We start from the raw sequence: 22,846 nt of genomic DNA on the forward strand, positions 1-22,846 counted from the left end.
GCAAGACAAGTGCTTAGGTAAACTTTTTGAATTTGCACCCATTCTCGCTCAGAATTTCCGTTACAACATACTTAAAGAAGAATCCACACCGGAAGTCTCATCAGTTCATTTTTCCTCTCACAGTTGCGTGCTCTCCGCCAAATAAATATCTTCATATAGAGTCGTGAATTCCGTGTGTACAACACATTCTATTGCACATTTTATTGATGTACATTAGAAAAACTTTTACACTTCTTACCACCCACATTAGATAACATTCCAACCACGTTCTTCCTTGCCGTGAATCTTGGCAGTTGCTCTTGTGATTTGTGCCGTGGAACTTGTATGTTATGGACTTTACCACTCGTGTGATTTATCCCCATAGAGAGATATTCCAAAAAAAGGTGTTGGTGGTGTGTACTGCAGTGAATGAGTTGTGCTGCAAACGAGGTAATTAACACACTTCATAAAAGACCTTAAAATTCATTATGTTACCTTTAAAATCATCTCCACACGTCATAAGGAAATTACGTGTCGTCGTCATGTGAAAAAGCGCCTGTGAGTGCAAATTAATTATATTCCACTAAACTTTTCGTCCCATCATTTAGAATTATAGGTATGTATAAAAATAAGTAATACAAAAAAAGCTCCCCTAAAATATCACTAAAACCTTCCTGGAAAGATAGCGGAATGTATTAATCATAAAAAAGCTTCTAAGTGCAAAGTCTTATAACACTTGATATAATTAAAATTGCTCTGTGATTAGAATTTATTCTGCCTCCTTGTTTATCTCCTTTTAGGGAGCTTTACAGGGTGGTGGAATGAAAATGAATGAGGGTTCATAAAATATTATTTTTACTGCTTCCCATAATAACTCCTTTTATTGTGTAAGTTTTATAATTAATACCGCATATAACAACTAAATAAGTTGAAGATTTTTTGTGCCCACCCCCGTACAATTAATGTTTATGTACTTCTATGCGCCGTGTTGAGTGATCTCCCAACATAACGTGGTAGTTTTATTAATTCAATAAAAAAAGAAAATCCTCAAGAAGTTCTCCGTCAGATAATTATGCAACTTTATGCACTCACGTAACAAACTTTGCAGCAATACAAATCATTTAATTGATTGCCAATTACAACCATTCGGTCTCTATACTGTGAATAACTCGAGCAAAATAAACTTTATTGTGATGCTTTGGGAAAGCATAATTTCCGTAGAAGAATGCGGCGAAACATCATTGTCTTAATTGCAATATAACTGAATGAGCTAAGCACTCAAATACACCCAGAGAAATTTGTGGAAATTTTAGCTTTTTAAAAGAGTCTTATTCATGATGCATATGAAGTCTTCTTGCTAAGTTGTAATGAATTTCTTTTTTAATTAATGTAGGGCATTGGAACCAAGAAAATAATATTATTTTCCCGGAAAATCGCTGGAAAATTTAAGAATTTTCACAAAAAAAAATATATAACCTATTGGTTTTTTTTGTTAATTTTTTGCCTTGGAAGAATTTTCTATTTTTACTACTTTTAATCACATCTTTTAATTCAAACAATTTATTTTTTTATGTGCTTTTTCTCAAGAGCTTTTTCACGATTTTTCCTGAATCTTTTGAAAAAAAAATCCATTATCAAATATGTTAATCGTTCATGATGGATTTTTGCGTGTCAGCACCGTTTACGCACAAACAAGAAATTTTTGGTGTGTGGTAACAATTTCAGGCAGCAATTGAGGAAATTGCTGAAACATCCGACTTAATAACCGAAAATATATTTCCCTCAGCCATGTAATATTTTCCAGTGTTCTTTTCCCATAATTTTCCCTCCTTAAAGACATATACGAAAATATTTCAAGAATTCAGCAACTTCTTGCAATGTTGACGATTCAATGATGTGAGACGTACACACACATATATACATGAGAGATACCGAGGGAAATTGTGGTCATTTGGAGTGAGATTGACTCAATAAATTCCTCCGCAAATTTCCTCCACTAAATTGTCATTATTATTCACACTATGATTTTTTTCCCTTAAAATTCCCAGCAAATCCTAAGAGAAGAAAATTATCCAAAAAAGCTGAGAAGACTTTAAGAATTTTACAAAGAAAAATTTTATTTGCTCATCCGAAATCAGTCATCATAAAATTTCTATAACATGTGGTCTCTGAGGCTTTTTTCTTGCTGCCATTTGCGCCTCCCAATTGTGGGGGGAGGGTGGTTTGTTGTTCTGCTTATGTTCTGAGGGGGGAGGGTGAAGGAAAAGAAATGGAACATATGTAATCGATATCTTTAGGCCGAGGGTGCTCAGTGATTCGGAGAACAACAAGAATCTTTGACAGTATGTAGCTCCGCAGTGTAGCTCTAAAAGCATCACTTTTAATGGACCCACACACATTGAATCATTCTGTGGCTCTTTTTTCCGCTGCTCTTCCTCCGCATTTTGACTTTTTAGATGTTTTCCCCAACCCCATCCCCCCCCCTGCGAAGAGGGTGGAAGGGGGTGTATTTTGAAATCAGAGGAAATTGACTATCGAATTCTTCAAGTTCATTCTCATGGCAAAAATTCTTTCAAGCAATTCCACCAAGTGTTTTTCCCTTCCACAAATTCAAGACAACAACGAGTGGTTTGTTTTGCTGAAATGTGTGGCAGTCAGTTTACGTTTCCCATGTAGCAATACCATAATGTCACAGATTTATGTATCAAGCAGGAATTAATGTTGGTTCTATTAGCTCAGAGGAAGTCAATTTAATGAGTTATTGTGGTTTGAAATTTAATTATTTATTGATTTAAATTAAAATGAATTTAAGGAAGGAACGAGATTGTCTATGTACATATTGATAAAAAACTCCAGCTTTTTTGCTGAAGATCCTTAGTGTACATATAAGAATCTTACTTACAATGGAAGGAGTGGAGCCTATCATTTCCATCATGATCCAACACTGAAGTTTTTTTTTTTTTTTTTGAAGCAGCCTGAACAAGTTGGAGTATTTTCGAATATCTCGTCGAATATTCACATTTTCCTTTTAAATGAATCACTTCCATCAATATATATGTACATTATACATACATATGTACTTGATGGAGTGGAATGTTGTCTCATCTCCTTTAGGAATATACGCCCCCATACGATTCAGTTTCAAATACCTCCACTCCACACACTTCTTGAAATATATTTGCCAAAGATGTGTACAGGGATGGTAGAGAGAAAAAAAAACCTTCTCCATCACCATGAGATATTTCCTTTTTTTGTTCTCCATGCAAATCCCCTCGCTATCTATCGTGATTCTCTTTAAAATAACTCAATAACATTTATTTGCTATTTTATGGAGTCACATAGGCAAACATTCTCGACTCCTCCTGCAAGGGCTTGGGTGTGTGTGTTATCTATCAACGAGGAGCTTTATCAGTCACCCTCCCCCCCCCTCTATGTACATTCTTCCACTACAGTGAAAGTGAAACGTTGTGCTCGTATCATGTCATCCTGAAAGGGTTTTTCCAGGACACTGACAGGACGAATCATACAAAATTTATATTCCAAAAAAGCCCCCAATTGCAAACTTTTGCTGTCGATATCAATTTTGTTTTGTACAAAGAAATCTCTCTATCTAGAGGTTTCGAGAGCTTTTTGTCAGAGAAAAAAAGCCCAATCAAAACCACAAATCTATTTGGGGAATATGTATATAGTGTTCTGTTGAAAAAAAAATCAATGTTAAAAAGCTCTTGTTCGATTTTTCCAACACTTTCTTGTGAGAGCTTTCTGAGTTAAAAAAAAATAACAGAAAATGTGATAAATGTGATAAAAACTCCTTAATCTTCCATACAAACTCCACCAAAAGTCAGCCAGGGCTGAGACAATCGAGTTTGTAAGTAGCTAATGAACATATATAGGATAGTAGATATAATCATTTGCTTTAATTGCACCCACCCATCTTTCAGGAAAAGCCTGGCATCCGCTCGCTCAATTTCTTTGCTAAGCATGTTGTACAACACAGCAAGAGGACACGGTGTGCTAATTAAATAGAAGGAGATAAAGTCAACTCAATAGAAAATATTGCCCAAAGCCTTCAAAAGTATGCGATGATTTCTTGGCAAAAAGTTTGGACGCTCCTAAATGGCTCAATATGTACACCCAATTTCGTGCGTATACTTTTCAACCCTATACAGCCCATAAAAGGTCCAAATAAAAAGGCCGCTATACCCTGAGGATACAGCCGTGTTAATTACAGCATGGAATGGGCAATTTTCATTGTCTAACTTTATAGGCAAATGAGGCAACAGTCAGATTTCTGGGATTTTTTTCTCCGTTCGAGCAAAAAAAAACTTGAGGAACTTTGTTTGCCTTTCGACCACTTGAGAATGATGGATTATGATTGCGTGAAATATTTAAATTTACACGAACAAAAACTTGTGTAATTTTATCTTTTTGTTCCATTTTCATGATATTTTCACATTATCCACAATTTAAATTGCACACACAGATAACTTTCAATTGAAAAAACCAACCATGGATGTCCTACAAAAAAAAAACTTTTAGAACTTTCTAGGAATTAAATTATGTGTAGCACTGAGAATTTTAAAAGAACATTTAAATAGAATAATTGGTTTATATTTATCTTTTACATATATTCATAGAAGTTACTTGAGAGACTTGAGATGAGTCCTTCATTGGATAGTAGGATTATATGTACCTATGTACATATGTGTTGAAGAAACTTTGGCAAAGAGAGGGAAGAAATTAGATTTGAATTCGAGATGAAAGTTGAAAAGATTATTGCCAAAAATCAAATTAATAGTCATGCCTTTGAAATATAGATCTTTTAATTAAATTTTAGAGCTCAACCTTTGATATATTATGCTCTTTTTGCTTTTATTTTGTCCATCAATGCAAATGTAAAAGGATTAGATATTCTAAAACTTGAATATTGATTTTTTTTTAAATAATTTATTTATGCAAGAAATGATTTTTAATTAGAATAATAAAATTTAAAAGCTTTCAATCCTTTCAATATATTCTTTATCAAATTAACATTATTTAAAATTTCTCATTTTCCAATAAAAAGCAAACAAGAGCTTTATCTCTTAATATGCAATTTTGAGTGAAAACAATAACCCAAATATGTTTATTAGATTAAAAATTAAGTAGTAAACTATAAAAATTTATTGGTTTTATCCGTGCACCACGTATTTTGCGTGAAACTCAATAAATTGCAATTTTATCATATTTTCGATTAAAAGCAAAAGCTCAAATATTGATCATTTTTTTATGAAATGTTCATTTATATAAAACTTTATAAAAATTCATCAGCACATAATTGGATTTTTGAGGTTTTTTTTAGTAGCCAGCACATATTTCTCAACATACCAAAATTATGCAATTAAAAAAGGTATTTTAACGAATTTCTGATCAATTCTGGGCAAAGAAGAATTTTTGAGAAGGATATTTGAAAAATTTACGTTAACTCCATGCTTTATATTAGAGTTTCTTTGTCTCTTGAGGACTGAGGAGAAGCTCTATATTGTACGACCTCATTATATGTTATGGAAACCAATTTGGATAACTTCTCTTCTCTGCAATAAATTAGTAAATGTTAAGTTCTAGAGAGTATATGTAGGTACTATGAGTATTTTATCTTTCCATTGTATGCTATGTGAAAGCTAATTAAAATAGAATTTTAGAGGCTAAAATGAAAGCGCTAACGATCCCTCTTTTAAGTATTTAATTGGAACAATTAATAACACAATAGAATTAATGAGTCAGATTGCGGGGAGAATGAGTAAATTGTGGCGAATAGGTTTTCAAACCATTATCAATGACAATCCCTATTAGCACAGCGTAAACTCCCTGTAATTTGACAGAGATGAAAATATTGTTTGGTCTGGGGTGGAGGGAGGGAGACGTTCTCTAAAGGGGGCAATTTTGGACAGTGATTGATGGATTGAGAAATACTATATACATATACTTTTTCAAAGCAACCCCCACAAAAAAAACTTCCAATTCCACACTGTGAGACATTTTCTAAAATGTAAACCCACCCCCAAAACTCCGTGGAATTGTTCAACTTTCTACAACATTCATGGGGATCATCTTGTGTGCGGCATTATGTTGAGCAAAAGAGACTCAAATGTAATTCCCACACACGATTGAGGGGGACACATGTGAAATACTTGGTGTTGGCCACGAAGTGGAACACCAACTAATAAAAAGCTGAAAGATTGAGCAAAATACCGAGCCTAATCCACAACATCACCCCTAGAGTAGACTGACAAATATTTGCACCGCGCCCCCACCTAAACCTCGTTCAAGTGATAAATGGCGTAAAAAGTGAGTATGTGTGTCTCCCACCTCATGTTGCGGAGGATTACGTGGCACTTTAATTAAAATTTTATTGAGATTACTTCACCCACATTAATTGGCTGTATCCCTGTCACCTCAATTAAATTACATGAAATTTCCCACTGTATAAATTTTATTTTCCTTTTAATTATTTCAACACGATCGTGGTGTCATCGTTGGGTTATTTGTCATCGCGTTTGGACAATGCTGACATTTTCAAAATCGCGCGAATTTTGTACGTACTTAGCCATGAACATACTTTATGTTTGCGCCATCACTTTGAGGAGCTGAGTTATGTGGCAAATATTTCTCTTTATGGGATTTTATGGGAATGGGGATTTTTTCCAATCAAGTACATTGAATTAATCAATTTTAACCGCTAATAATTAATCTAAAACTATCGCTTCTTAGCCTTAAGACTAAAATTAAAGGGTAGTAGATTTTTAATAATGAGCTTTCGTATTATATATATTTTTTGTGTATATAAAAAAAAAGCAGCAGAAAAGCAGCGAGATAATTAAAAGAAAACCAATACTTGCTTTAGCTGGAATTTTTTCTTTTCATTCTTCAATTTATGATGAGAATCGAGAGCCAAATTTCTATTTAACTTATGCTCTACATATAAATATCAGTGCGGTGTAGAGTTAGGCAAAAGCTCACTTTTAATTTCTAGGTAAAAATTAATGAACCGCCCTCTTAAATTAAATAGAACATATAAATAGAAGTTGTAGAGAGAACAAGTAAGACTTTGAGGGTTCTTTACAGAATCTTATTTAAAGTTTGATGTAAAATTTTTAATTATTAACAATTTTTAATTATTTTTCCGAAAGTTTGGACATACATTATGTTGAGTGGATTTGTGTGTGGGTGTGTGCAATGGGTGGGTGGGTAATATAATAATGAAGGATTAATTTTATTCAATAGTTTCCATGATAATGTCTGTAATTGTACACAATCAGACCATAAATTTACTTCAATTTCATTGAATTTATTACACCAACGAAATATTCAATTACATTCCGTCTGTCATTTATTTAATTGCAGTAATTACACACTTCATTTCTCATTACCCAAAAGCTCTTCACCCACACAGATTAATCTCAGTTTATTTGGTTACAATTTGAAATTTGAACTTTCAGTGAACTTTCAGATGATTCTCCGCGCGTAAGTTGACGAATAAAATTGGATGAAATTTAGTTTAATTCAACTGAAGACCATGAAAGTTGCATTAAGGAACGCAATATCCTTTATCCTTTTTTGGGGGAATTTTTCAAGATAAAAAATTAAATTGAAAAAAGAATGAGATGAAAAAGGAAAAAAAATCTTGTTTTTGACATTCTCCTTTCGTCTGGAAGAAAATTTTAAATGAATTCATCACCCGGAATAAAGCTCTCCCCCGAAAAAAAAATCACAAGTCGCGCGCTCATAACAGTTTCCATTTCACTTTCTCAAGAACTCCTGTGAGCATTTTGGATGATTCCCTTGAATACTTACGCAAATATTAATATTATATTACAAATTTTGCATGGATGGGAAAAAAGGCCATGTTTCCTCTTGAGATTTTGTACCATTTCATTGGATTTCCATAAAATATACCCCGAGGTATGGTTCTCCCACACGACGTCTGCCTCCCCCCCCCTCCCTCCTTATATTAGATGGCAAAATGTCTAATGCCATATTCTTCGTCAGCTCATCTCGACTGGGTAAAGGGAGAAGAGATAAATGCAAATAAACTATCAACAAGTTCTCCATCCCGCCGAAGGGCTGGCCCCCCTCAGAAGAATCTGCGAGTCAAGTGAATAAAAACATCCAATCGTGAATATTTGTATGATCAAAATTTCAATAAAATATTCATATATCTTTTTGGGGCCTTTCCCAATCGGCTCGTTTCCCCTTACGTTTTTTTTTTCTTCTCTTCATTTCTTACAGCTGCCAAAGTCGCCCCAAGCCGGAAGCACGTATGGCATTTTCTCTCTCTCTGTTCACTCCGCACCCAAACTCGTGTTGTATTTGCGTAAAGCGATATGATTCCAAATTAAATTCGTTGCGAATATTTGTTTGATCTCACATGCTTTTGTGTGTGCCAAAGGAATGAAGGAGAAAAAAACCTGTAGCTTCATCAAAACTTTATGCTTGCTTCTGCTATATTCGTCGTTGGTTGGATTTGATGTCTGAAAAAGAAAAATCCCTGATAATGTAATTCAGTTGGTTTATTATTATAAAGTGGAGGAAAATTTCATGCAGGGTGTTCTTAAGACAAGAATTTATTCCAGATATGCTCAGGATTTTTTTCTTATTTCGAAATTGTCTAGAAAAAATCAATCTTTAAGCAAAAAATTTTTTATGCATTCAAAGGCAATAAAGAAATTTTCTTGATGAGTGTCGATGGGCGAATTTGTATTAAATACTCTTCCTAATATCTCGAAAGTATGAAGAAGAAATATCCTTCATTAAAGAAAAAAAAAATGCTAAAATTTTAAAAGCTACATGATCTCGCTTTGTGCCCCCACACAATTTTCTATTTCATCCATTTTCAAAAGCTCTTACTCAAACAGTGTGGGACTGGTGTAGGTACTTAATTATAAATGAGGTAAACACAAAAATCGTATTCACTGCAACTTCAGCAGAGCTTACACGGCAGAAGAATGAGTTTCTATAAAAAATACAATCACAGAAAGAAAAATTCTCCAACCTCTTGGCAATTTAAGTGTTTCTTGAATTCTCCCACAATGTGCTTCCTCGGCATCCTTTTTTCTCAGCTTCCAGCCCCTATTTTGACAACCCTCCACAACCGCAGTCCTTCCTTCGGAATATCCCGAATATTAAGATGAATGTATATTTTGAGCCCCACCCTTTGGCATCAATCTCATTTGTGTGAATTGTGGGAATCCCCAGAGCTAGTAAAGTAGAGGAGATAAGAGTGCCAAATTGACACTGGCAATATTGCCGATGGAGACGCCTGGTATGTGTGGTGGGGGCGTTGAACAAAGATTATAGTTGTTAAGTTGTGTCTTGGTACGAACTTGGGGAGCCATTGAGGAGCGTCCCAATTTGCTCTCATGTTATTTATATTTGCTACCCTAATCCGCCTGAGGATGCGACGCAGGGATTGTGGTCGTGATGGAGAGGTTCTCTTGGTGAAAAAAAATCAGTGAGTTATTGCTCATTCACCACCCGTTAAGAATTTAATGCGCTTGAGTGTGAAGTTGTGACTATTAGGAGATTTACCATCGAGCCCAAAGGGGCATGTAAATGCAGAATTTTCTTTACTATTTTATTTAAATCTATAGATTTGTCCATTGTATTATATTAAGTACTTCCAGAAATTTTTTTTAATGAATTTTAGTGCATAAAAATGACATAAATAACTTTTTTTATATTATAAAAACTGAATTGATACGATTAAAGGAAGAATTTTGGTTGAAATTCTGAACATGAGGTTAAGAATATCAGAGAGTTATTCCTCCATACTACTCAGAACTTCTACTATCGAGAAAGATTTATAAAAACTAAGCTTTATGGAAGCTTAATATAAAAGATTAAAATCTGTAAAGATCTCAAAAGTTTGAATAAACTTTGATGGCTTTTAAGGTTATTTTTTTAAGAATATTTATTTATCTCAAATTTAAAATCAAAATCACTATAAATTTAATTATTTTCAATTTACCTGAAAATCCAATATGTAATTATAACCAGGTACTTACCCTTTATCTGGCAAGAAAAGCAGTATTTTTGGGGGGAAACTTTCCAAATTATTTTACGGGGAAAAATGTATAAAAAATTCATTTTTATGACATTCACACGCCCCTCAGAGTGTCTCAAGCCTCCAATCTCCACCACGGATATCCACACTGGCTTTTCTGCGAATTGTTCGTCGCATGGAAGGGCAAACCTCTGGGAATTTACGAATAGGGTTCACGGACAAGCATTTCCATCAGCACATGATTGTTTCAATTAAAACCGTATAGCCCAACGGGATGAAATTTATTTAAATGAGTCATCCGTGAAAGTAGAGATTATAACTAAATATCGTGAGAAGGTAGTTTTGACGCCTAATTCCCAGCTAGAATGATTACTAGAAAATGGGCAAAGGGACCGTGATGAGTTTTAAATGTATGAGATTTTCCATTTAATTAAATTTTGTGCTGCATGACAATAGAGTTAAATTAAAATTTATCGCCGACTAGTTCAGTCATGTTCGGGCCGTCGGAGAGTGAGGTTGGGTTGACGGCCACAGGTGGCCCGAAGTCCGACCAATTTTGGTTAAGTCGCCCCATAGCGACTTGGGGGCCCCTATGGGGTTCTTACAGTTTTATTCTTTTACTTTTGCTCCCCCAAAACTTTAATAATTTCTAGTACTGTAGCGCATTTTAATGGCGTGGAAAAGTTTTGCTAATATTCTTTATGCATTTTAATGAGGAAAAGATGATGGAAAGTGATGTTGAGAAGTGTTGCGAGGAAAAGTTAAAAGTAAAGCTTTGCTGTGTGGTTAAGAGGAAATTACATGAAAATTTTTATAACACATTGCTGACTTGATTGAATTCTATGTAAGTAGGAATGTGTATACATAAGAAAGTGTTATGCAGGAATTTTGTGCAAAAGTCAGACTTTTGGCTCAGTGCCTGAGCGCTGAAAAAAGAAAAACAATGCGAGAAAAAAAAACTATTTACATTTGGAGCTTTTCGGTGTAGGAAGATAATCCTACAGGGGCTAGTAACTTTACTTAATTTGAGCTAAGCGGGTCCCGAACTGAATCGGACGAGCGACAAAGGGCTACTGGTTACCTATGAGTGCCTGATGAGCGGCATAGAGCTAACGACTCATCTCACTCTTTCACCCAGAGCAGTCCAACCCTAGACACACATAGTGCCATAGCTCAACATATAATACGGTAGAAGGGTTTCTCTACCGGGGCACATAGCATTGTTCTACATCGGTTACTTTTGTGTGCTTTTTGGTATTATTTTCCAGAATGTAAAAAAAAAATTTGCGATGAAAACTTGAGTGCGAGGAGTTGAGGAAAATGGGAAAATATGTTTATTTTTATTCTCCCGCCTGGAATTCCAGTGCGATAATCATATGGGGGTTTGCCAACAGCGTCTTTTTATGACACACCATTCCAGGACATTCGCTTCTACACAAATGTTGGCTCAGAACCATGAAGAGGACGAAGAGGACTGTCTCTGTGGCAAAAGCTCATACCGTTGCGGTGCCCTTCTAAATATTTAACTTGCAAATGCACACACATGTTCGCACCAGGATTTATGTATGTTCCACAAGTTTATCGTAATTTACCCAACTATGCGTGTACTCGACATATGAGCCACTACACATAGACCTAAATGGTCGTTTAAGAGCACCACCAACCTCCCCATTGGGGGAGCAGCATGCATTGTCCCCTGGATCTTGTCCAAACTTTCATTTATAGCAAAATTGATGGAGGTGTGAGGAAGTGTGCAGGTGAAATGCCAAACTTCAAAATTTAATAATAGGTATTGAGGTACACACACGTCAAAGTTCTCTCAAACTACTTAAAAAGCTATGAAGGTAATTTAAGGGGTTGTTATCCATCTCCAAGATCCTCTCTAGATATTTTATCATAGAATTTTTTCACCCTCCACCCACCCATTGTTATAAAAATAATGACGTTCATGTTTTAGAGAGATATGTACCTATGTTCAGATAAAGTGAAATCATTTTTTCGAGAAAAAAAAATATCTTAGAAACTACTAAAGTGTGTGTGTGTAAACCTACGAGTTTAACCTTACCATCAATCAAAAAGATGTTGCCCAAATTACCTTTGACAGGATATTTATCACCTCGTTGCTCTGTGTAAGACAAAATCGTCCCCAAGGGAGGATTGTTTTCAAGTGATTTGAATGTTTATAGCAGAAAATTCTTCACTCCCCGATTCAATTTCACCCCCTACCTCTAAAAACGTAAAGTTTTCTTTTGAATTTCAAACAGTTCAACAGCAATTGTCTGCAGAAGTGCTCTAAAACCTATTCAAAATGCAATCCTTCTAACCCTACTACTAATTTAGGAGGGATTTTTTAAAGAAAAGTCTCTTAGCAAGAAAAAGGACTTTTTTTTGAAAATTTCATTGAAATGTTTTATCTTTTTTTTAGGGAAGAACATCGCCAGATGAAATGAATGTCATTCTAACTTTCAAAAGCTCTCTTTGCATCTGCTGAGCACTGCAGCAATGATGGATTTGAATTCTGTACACTCAACATAGGACATGGATGGTGAAAACCGGATCATATTGAATGTGGGCGGAATTCGGTAAGAAAATTTTTTATTGTATTTTATTCTTGTTAATTATTTATTACAATGCATTGTTACATTTTTAATTATAAATATTTAATTAAACCGTAATAATTTTCCTCTTGCATTTCCCGATAAAAAATTTCTGCAAAACATTTTGGCACAAATTTTCATTAAAAAAATTAAAATAATTTATCACATTTAGTAAACTTAAAAAAAAAAATAAATTTTATTCATTGAAAAAATGAAAAAAAAAAGTTGATAGCATCAGAGTGAATAGCTTTTCTTAGCTGAGAAGAAAAAAAACAGACAATTCTTTCAAAGCTTTGCCTTAGTCAGTACCTAAGCTTTAGACATTTTGATGAATTAATTAGAAAGTTTCAATAATTAATGAAGATTTAAAATAAATTCACTGGGTTAGGTTTCAGAGAAATTATGCAAAGGAAAATTTATTTTATTTGAAAAAAAAAGTCTGAGTTATTCAGGTTATTTTCCACCATTTGGAAAAAAAAATTCTGCATTATCTTCATTTTTTCACAATCCATAAATTCCAAAGAGTATGACAATTTTTTTGAATAGGTACCTACAGGAAGATGTTCTGATTTATGAATATCTTATAAAAGCATTCTTTATGAACTGTGAGAATCGGGAAAAAAGATATACCTATGTAAAATACATCAGATGGAATAAATCAATCAAGCAGAAATATCTTGGCATATTCACAACACTTCTTAAGATTTTCTTTTCATTCATTTTTTTTGTCACACAATACCCATTACTTAGCACTTGTATTCGTCATCTTTACTAAAATATTTTCCAGAGAACGCCTCCATTTATATGAGGTACAGAAGGATGTTCGGGGTAAAAAAAAAACAGGAAAGGTCTTTAAAATCAGGAAGTGAAAGAAAGTGTATCTATTGTCTCACAAAATCAAAAACCTTTTTTTATCTTTTCAAGGTATGAGACATACAAAGCAACGCTGAAAAAGATTCCAGCAACAAGATTGTCTCGCCTTACCGAAGCTCTTGCGAATTATGATCCCGTCCTCAATGAGTATTTCTTTGACCGGCATCCGGGAGTTTTTGCACAGATTCTCAATTATTACAGGTCAGTATTTTTTTAAATCCGGCTTTCAGAAATGTGTGTGTGTGTGTGTGTGTTGTATAAAAGGGAATCCGTGTTGGTTGTTTTATCCTTGTATGCTTCTACGGAAGCTCGTGACCGGAATAGAGGAGCAAAACACTCGGAAATGAGCAAATTTTCATTAATCAATTAGCTTGGGGCGTGCAAATAACTGAATCACTTTTCATGTTTGTTTAGTCAACCCCAAAGAGAAATTTGCAGCTCTCTTTGACTCCACTTCCCTTTGCTGCGTACGCTTCGTATTTTCTACACAATGTATTTATTATATATGTGTATATAGCATAAGAACTTAACATTAGAATACTCCTCTTTAATAAATGCGATGATGAGGTGGAAAGTTGATTTTAATGATGCGCAAATTGATATTAATGCTTTTTGGCATGAGAGCAAATAAAATATGGCAGAGAAATGACCAAGGGTTATTAATACTCCTACTATATACTACCTTATACTACCTGCTTGATTTCCTCCATAAATTAACTTACAACTCCTTATGGGTGCTAAGTAAATTCCACATTTCTTCATTATTTTTGTTCAATTTCTTTCTTCTTATTAATTCAATTTCGTTAATCACTCACTATACATCTAATTATTTCCAAGGAGTATTATTTATTTATTTTCTTTTATTCACAAAATGTTCGACAATAAAAAAAGTAAAAGAGGGGAAAATTTTGCAATAAGCAAGATAAATTTATGGGAAGTTTTCAGGACATTTTGAGACGCCGGTAGTGCGCTCATAATTTTCGGAAGAAATGAATAGTGGAAGCTCTGGTTATACTGATGCAATAGTAATTTGAATAAATCTCAAATCGTATGTTGTTTCAATTTCCTCCTCGTGCATTCACAGACTGCACAAACATGCACATTGCACATACATTAAATCCATTGAATTTCTTCTTCATATAGCAAACATACAATCTCACGAATTGAGTTCAAAACGTTGAAAAAGAAAGTGGAAGCTCACGAAATTTATTGTAAGACCGGATGTGAAAGGATTTTGTAGATTTTTCATGAATTCTGACTTTTTTGATACCTATAGCTAATGTTGAGTAATAAATTTGAGTGATTCATGCGTGTGTATAGAACAGGGAAGCTTCACTATCCGACTGATGTGTGTGGACCACTTTTCGAGGAGGAGCTGGAATTTTGGGGCCTTGACTCCAATCAGGTGGAACCATGCTGCTGGTCCACGTACAGCATCCATCGCGACACACAGAATACCCTCGCGATTCTAGACAAGCTTGACCTGGATAATGAGCAACCGTCCGAGGAGGCAATTTCGCGCCTTTTTGGCTTTGAGGAGAGTGGAGATGTGAGCTGTTGGCAGCGTTTGAGACCCAAAATTTGGGCAATGTTTGACGAACCATCGAGTTCAACAGGTGCCAAGGTCTCGCTGCTCTGGCATCCTGAGAATGCCATTCCAACTTGACTTTGCTCACATTCACTCCATGCCATTTTCTCTTTTACAGATAATTGCTTGCATTTCTGTGTTCTTTATATGCACTTCTGTGATATCGTTTTGTTTGAAAACCCACCCGGACTTCCGTGTGGAAATTCCATCACCCACCACCCATATGAACATTACCACCCCAATGCCAACGGCAATAAGTCTCGAGGAACGGACATCTCGAGCTCGCTTAGCCAATAAAACCACCACATTGGGGGAACGACACACACCAACATTCCTCAACTTGAGACGCGTCAGGAAGGATGGGTGGCAGGATGGGCAACCCCACTTGGCATTCTTCTACGTTGAACTCGTATGCAATGTGTGGTTCATCATTGAGTTGGCAGTACGTTTTGTGGTGAGTCCTCCTCCATGCGAGTGATATTTGATGGCAATAAAATAAAAAGTTCTCTCAAACTTTTCCCTCTCACTCAGGTGGCGCCAAACATCCTTCAATTCATCAAATCCCCGGTCAATATAATCGACCTAGCTGCCACCCTCAGCTTCTACACGGACGTTGTGCAGCAAATGGGAGAGCAGACGGGTCTCCTTGAAGCCTTCTCCATCATTCGCATCTTGCGTCTTTTCAAGCTTACGCGCCACTCACCTGGTCTCCGTATTCTCATCCATACCTTCAAGGCGTCCGCCAAGGAGCTCACCCTTCTTGTCTTTTTCCTCGTCTTGGGTATCGTAGTCTTCGCCAGTTTAGTCTACTACGCTGAGAAGTTGCAGGTGAGAGCACAACCCTCATTCCTACCACCCGACCCCCACCCCCACGACATTGCGGTAACCCTTAGATGGTCTTTTGCGATAAGCAAGAAGGTAGAGAAATGAATATAAATAAACGCAAAATGATGTTAGCGAATTTCATTCAATTTTGCTTACATTTCCGCCAAAAGGATCTTGTCTAGGGGTTTACTTTCGAAGGCTCATAACTAATTTATGCTATACGTGTAACCTACTTGTTGCAAATAATTCTAGAAAATTTAATTATTTTCCCTTTTTTCCTTCAAATTTTCACTTTAAATTTAAAAGTGAAAATATCGAAATTCTTGAAGAGAAAATATATCCTCCCTATATACTGACACATATACCACAAAATTCATTATTTTATCAGAGAAAGATTAAACCTATATTAATTGTTTACTGATTCGCCCCTTGAATCTCTTTTCCACACCCCCAATATCTGGACCCTTTTGTGGCAGAGGGAAGTGATTTCTCATTTAGATGCCTTATCTCAGAACCTGAAAACTCCCCCGTTGAATTTACATGATTTATTGGTTTCTCCAGCTATGCTTTATCGAGAAAAATTAATTTCCCATCTCTTCTGTGTTAAGTGATTTTCTGCCGTTGAAACTTTTGAAGGCTTCGGCTGCATTTTGCCATGAATATATCGTGTTAAATAAAGTCGTAAAACCGCAAAAATCCATCAATTCTTCGATTTTGCTTTCTACTTTTTTTTTAAACAATATATATTCCTTGTGTGGTTGTATACGAGAACTTTTTACCACGAGTACTTTTTTCTACTACTTACATACATAACATATGCATGTACGTAAGTATAAATAGGGGAAGTTGGGTAAAATCTGACCTTTTTCTTACGATTTTACGTTGGGTTTTTTTGAAAATTTAAATAAAAAGAAAGCTTTTTATTTATAAGTATATTTAATTCATTTTATGTCGAGTTTCATCTTCTGCAGCCTTACTTATCTAGACAAACTGCAGAAAATCTAGTTTACTGATCAATGAATACGCTTATAAAATTTTTTATTTAAAGACAGGGTTTAAGATGAATTTTTTGCATTAAGAAAAAAGTTGAAAGTCGTTGAAAATCTTTATCAGGGACGGATTTACACGATCCTCCCGTAACAAGTGTAAAAGGTAGAGTATGAGGAATTATACCCATATCCATAACGAAGACGTATGACATAAAGTTACTCCAATGGAAGGCAACAATATGACATTGCTCAGTTTTATGAAAAATAACTCAAAAGTTTCAAAAGAGGATGTTAAAGTTTTAAGACGACCGAGGGGTTGAGATATGTATACGAATAGGGGTTGTATGTCTTTAGCTGTTATTAAAGAAAATTCATTAAAAGATTAAAATGAAAATCAATGGAATTTATTTTCTTAAATTCAGTCTAAATATTAATAATATATTAAATTTAAGATTTCATTAAGCGTCTGTATGAGATGAAATTTAATATCATTGCAGGATAATCCAAATAATCAGTTTAAGAGTATTCCTCTGGGTCTATGGTGGGCAATAGTGACCATGACAACTGTTGGATATGGAGATATGGCCCCTAAAACCTACATTGGGATGTTCGTTGGTGCCCTTTGTGCTCTTGCCGGTGTCTTAACCATCGCCCTACCGGTCCCAGTCATTGTCAGCAATTTCTCCATGTTCTACTCCCACACACAGGTAACGTTGTCTTCTTTCAAATTAATTACTCACTTCCCCCCCTACCCACTCGTCCTCACACGAAGCATCACACTCTTGTGAGAATCTTCACAGAGGAGACATGTTGTATTACATAAATGAAATTGCATTTTGGGGTATTCATTAAAAATTAATTCAAACGAACTCGATGTTATCCAGCAGCATTATATGGGTACACACAACATGCGAAAGCTCACGTGTGTGTGCACACAAATGCAGGATGGATTTTATTTAATTTATCCTATGTGTATACGCAACCCCCCATCAGTTCAATCATGCATATTCAAAGTTCATTAATACGATGCCTTGAAGCTATTTAGAACATAAGCGACTCACTTCACGCATTGATGAGCAAATGGTAATTATTTATGTGAGTGCCATCCTTGTACACACATTTCCACGTGTGGCTCGTGGACTTCCTACTGTGTGGCTGGGGGGGGGGGGAATAAATTTCCATTTTTCCAGAATGAAAGACAAATAAATACTCCGCAAGTTCATCGTGGGAAAATTGAGTGTGAAGAAAAAATTGCCTCTTTATTTGCATAATTGTTGACAATTAATCACCTTTTCCCACAACAGGCCAGGTCGAAGCTTCCCAAGAGGCGTCGTCGAGTCCTTCCGGTGGAGCAGCCGAGACGCAAACGCGAAGTTGGCATCGCAACGCATCGTCGTGTGAATGCCATGAAGCACCAACATGCATCCCATACACATCCTGCCATCTTCAAGGATGCCTTTGGTGGGGCTAAAATTGGTAAGTGCCTCCACACAACATCCCTCGCGCTATATATGCGGGGAAAGCTTTCAGCGAGTGTGCGCCTTAACTTTTTCTCGCAGAAAGTTCCCCAAATATGTTTCCATCGTTTCCATGTTCTATGTCCGTTGTTTCATGAGTTTTCGATGTATTTTTTTTAGCACAAGGATTGTTGTCCTTGTTTTCAATATGTTGCTAGAGGTGTTTTCGCTAAATGAAATGTTTTGTACTTTCATTTACAAACAGAAAAAAATAGTTAGGTATTTTCGGTTATTAATAATTTTGTAAGTTGTCTGGTTTTTGCCACAAAGTACGGACATAATGTTGGTTTTTTATGTTGAGAAATATTGTTTGTCATTGAAGTTTTTCCTCTATTCATATGAAAACCAATTCTTCCGATTTCTTTTGGGGAAAACAGGGAAATAATTTTTGTTGTTTCTTAGAATTAAAAAATTTGGTATTTAGAGCTTTCGTAAAAAGCTCATTCTCTTCAAATATTGAAATTAAATTATTTTAATAAAAAATGTATTTATTTTTATAGGTATGTAGTAAAAAATAATGTCAGGATTGCTTATTTTCCCAGAATTAGCCCAATCATAAATTGCTCTATTATTAAAAATTTAAATATTATGTTTAATTTCAACCGCCTATTAGTTCAAATCGCAGCTTAATCAGTGTATTTTGACCACAAACGAATCGTCAAATTTTATTAAGATGTAAAAGCCAAACCGGCCATTACTTCACTCACTAACATTGTGCCCAACAGGACACGTGGATACGCTGAATATAATCGGACTAAGCTTGCAAAGTCCAACCGTACCGGGGCTTGCGGTTATGCGACCTCTATTAATGCACAATCGCCCAGGTACAACCAATACATTGTCCCAAATTATTCTATTCTGCTCTAAATGCTACCTCGAGCACAATGCCTGTTCCCCTCTAAATTATCAGGAGCAAGTCCATTTTAGAGTAACCAAACCCCCAAATCCATTTCACATTGCTTCTCTTCCTTTTAGCTCACTTTCCGCATGATATCAGCAACTTGGTACACCAAAACATCCCACAAAATCTCCCCAAATATCTTCCAGCATATTATGCACCTGAATTAGGCAATATAGTGTATCAGATTTCTAAGATAACTTCTATGTTATTATTCGACAAACCATGGCAGTTTGAATCAGATCACCGTCCAAATCAATTTAAGCCCTGACTTCCCAATTTAGACAATAATTGCATGCATATGAGTACATAATCGGGTTAACCCTTTTCTCGTGCACACAGACAATGCAACAACTGCTACATTGTGCAATTAGATACATAGATTAATTATATTTCACTGTCAAGACCAACTGGCAATGGATACAAGGTATGCACTTTATGCTGTAGCCAAACATTAATTCCGTCATTGTGATGATCGTCACATAATATAAAAGCGAGATTTTACCCTTCATTCTACCGCATCAAAAAGCCCTCAATAGTCAAGGAGATGATTGGTCAATGGAATACCTATCGCAAGCATAAATATATTTATTATGCCTTTACTGCCTATGCTGATGAGACAATGCTCTATGCTTTTCCAACTTTTTCCTTTTTATGCTAACCATCTATAAATAGGTAAAGTAGGTATTTTTCTTTTTATACATTTTTCCCACAGAAAAATGATTTGTTTTTGAGTATGAGGACATTTTTGGCAAGCTTTTCATGTCTCCACACATTACAATAATGTTGACAGAGCGACTGGCTTGAATATTTCCAAAGATTTCCATGAAATTTATGAGAATTGGCAATTCAAAAGTCATAAATCTTTTTTTTCCAAAGGGGATGTTTTTTATGCTCACATTTTTTTTAACTTCATTATGTATGAAAATTTAAAAAAAAAAAGTACGTTACGTGGTCCACCGGAAGCTATTCTCTCTTTACAGGCCGTATGGTAGCAAATGAAGGGTGGGATGAGAATAGACAGGAAGCGACTAACTAATTTTCCTTTTGAACTATCTTATTCTGTGATTGTGAAAAATATGTATGAATATAAAAGCTTTAAATAGATGAGCTTTAGCTCATTACAGCTGAAAGCTTCCGGCATTTTAACCCTCTGAAGAGCATAATTCGTTAAACATTAGCTCCACAATGATAATCTTTCTGCAATTTTCTTTAAAAAAAATAATATAATTTTTCTCAAGCTCTCGTAACGTTTTTTGTCGATTTTCCCCGCGGAAAATTTCCCACGAAGGAGAAAAATTAATTTCTTTTCTATAAAAAAAATATTTAAAAGTATTGTTGTTCTTTTTCCATAATAATAAAAGCTCTTAAACATTAAAACGAAACTTGGATGAGCTTTTTGATCTTGAATTCTTGAAAGAAGAGAATAGAATGAATTTTCCTTCCATTAAATGTAAACTAAAAAGATTCTTAATGGGTAGCCTTGAAAATAGCACTAGTGGGTATCTATATCATTATTGAATTTCCTCCATATGCAACAGATAGAATTATTCGCACATATTCCACAACTTGTTTTATGAAAAACACATATATAAGCAAGAATAATGGTAAATTAGGGAAAATATGTCACTCTTAGTCAAACTTATCACTTCACACATTGCCTGCCATATGCCTAGGTAAGTGGATAAAATTCTAAGTGGGTATCATATAATTACATACCTAGACGAATATTCCAGAGAGGTGAGCTTTGTATTAATTATCATCCTCTTTTTTCTCTCTCTCTTTGTTCCCACACAAGCCTATTATGCAATGCTGGATGAATGAAAAATAAAGTTTTTTCTTCTGGTCACATGAATGTTAATTATGATAGTAAATTAAGCTTTAAGCAAGAGTTGTGTGTACGCTATATTAATTTAGTCTTTACATGGTAAGCGGAAATTAGACAACTTTTGACTTATAATGCAATTTTCCCAACACAGGTGATTTCCTCGCGGTACCCACGCTACAGGCACTTCAACCTCGGGCTGCAACAACGGGAAATGTTGATCTCCTCTTGCCGCTACAGCCAAAGCTCTTGGCGAATTTAGGTAAAATATAATTCCGTTTGATTATATGCTAAAAATATTCCATTTATTCAAAAGCTCGCTGTGTGTTGTGTTATATAGCAAAGATTGGAATTTTACAATGCATTTTGAATTGATTTATGCGAATTAATTTGCAGAACGCAGAGAAATGCCAACACTGAGGGAGGAAATTCAATTAAGAGAGCAACCAAAAGTTACATTGCAGCGTGACGATATACCTTACGTGGATGTTGGTAATGAAAATCCAACCTGCGATTGAAATTTTATGTTTTGTGATTATTCGGAAATTTATTCTGGAAATGGATGAGTCTGGACTCTTGGTGAGGAGGAATGATTCTCATCAAATGTCTTTCAAAATCAGACTAATCCTGTAATATTGAAAATATTTTACTTTCCTGTCTGGACTTGAAATTCTTTCAAAGAAATTTTATTTTTAAGTATTTAAGACAATCTATCAGCGCTGGATTAACATGGATAAAATCAAAAAATGTATACTGGCGTATAAGAGATTGACAGAGCATTGTAGAGTTCCATGCAAAGAAATTTAATGAATTTTAAAATTAATCCAAGAAATGCTTTCTAAAACCAATCCACAGATTTATTCAGAATTCAAAAGTTTTTCTTTGATTACATTTCTTTGAATCAAATAAATTAGAAAATGTATGTAAATATATATTTATGTAAACATGAAGTTCTTCCGTGAAAGACAAAAAAAATATTTTTCTGACCTTTATAATTATTTTTTTTTATTTAAAAATAATTCGAACCAAATGAATAAAATTGTTGTTTTTTTCAATTAAAATCAAATAATATGGAAGCTGTTAGTTAGGTAAAATAAAAAATCTCATTGTATATATGTATGTAGTTGATTTTTATCTCTTATGAGAGATCCAACTGTCAATTGATGGCTCAATTTAATAAAATTAATTCAAGATTTATACTAACACGAGCGCGTTCAAATAAATAAATTCTTCGCATGAGTTCGCAGTTACATGACAAAAAAAAACTCCTCATGGAAAAGCACTCACCATCCTCTAATTTTGTCACACAATTTGAGCTTTACACGTATAATTAAAAGCTGTTGTTCAATTAAGTTCTCGTAAGTAAATCAAATGAATTGTCACATTGATGTGTATAAGAAGAAAGCGATGTTGGACTGTGAAAGATGTTTCAATATAGAAAATTTTATGGAAAACAAGATGTATATTATTTGCCAGCAAATCTTCATTAAGTGAAAATGAAAAATTTCCACCCGGAAGTGCATCTGATCGAGGGAAACCTTCATTGCGAATGTTTTACTATACATACCTACGCATGTAATGAGAAATGTACCAAAAAATTAAGCCAGAAAAAGTTAGAATTTTTTTCATTTTTATTCAACAAAAAAGCATGAAATTAGGTTAAACAATATTTTATTATAAATCCAATAAAAATGCCCATGTTGTGATTAAAAA

General features: G+C 34.8%; 1 protein-coding gene across 6 annotated transcripts; it reads left to right on the forward strand.

Annotated features, from left to right (window-relative positions):
- Window positions 1-22,846, forward strand: LOC129788358 (potassium voltage-gated channel protein Shaw-like). Of its 6 annotated transcripts, none has more exons than XM_055824331.1 (11): window positions 1-17; window positions 124-429; window positions 12,447-12,603; window positions 13,543-13,692; window positions 14,812-15,115; window positions 15,198-15,533; window positions 15,611-15,907; window positions 17,391-17,600; window positions 18,198-18,369; window positions 21,288-21,395; window positions 21,530-22,846. In XM_055824331.1, exons 3-11 carry the CDS (start codon window positions 12,560-12,562, stop codon window positions 21,649-21,651), a joined length of 1,743 nt encoding a protein of 580 aa, XP_055680306.1. In that variant the 5' UTR covers window positions 1-17; window positions 124-429; window positions 12,447-12,559; the 3' UTR covers window positions 21,652-22,846. The 6 variants fall into 6 exon arrangements, with proteins under 6 accessions (XP_055680306.1, XP_055680305.1, XP_055680307.1 ...); XM_055824330.1 differs by lacking the exons at window positions 1-17; window positions 124-429 and adding exons at window positions 10,200-10,431; window positions 10,675-10,865; XM_055824328.1 differs by lacking the exons at window positions 1-17; window positions 124-429 and adding exons at window positions 10,473-10,865; window positions 11,290-11,865.

This window comes from Lutzomyia longipalpis, chromosome 2, assembly GCF_024334085.1.
Source record: "Lutzomyia longipalpis isolate SR_M1_2022 chromosome 2, ASM2433408v1".
Lineage (NCBI taxonomy): Eukaryota > Metazoa > Arthropoda > Insecta > Diptera > Psychodidae > Lutzomyia > Lutzomyia longipalpis.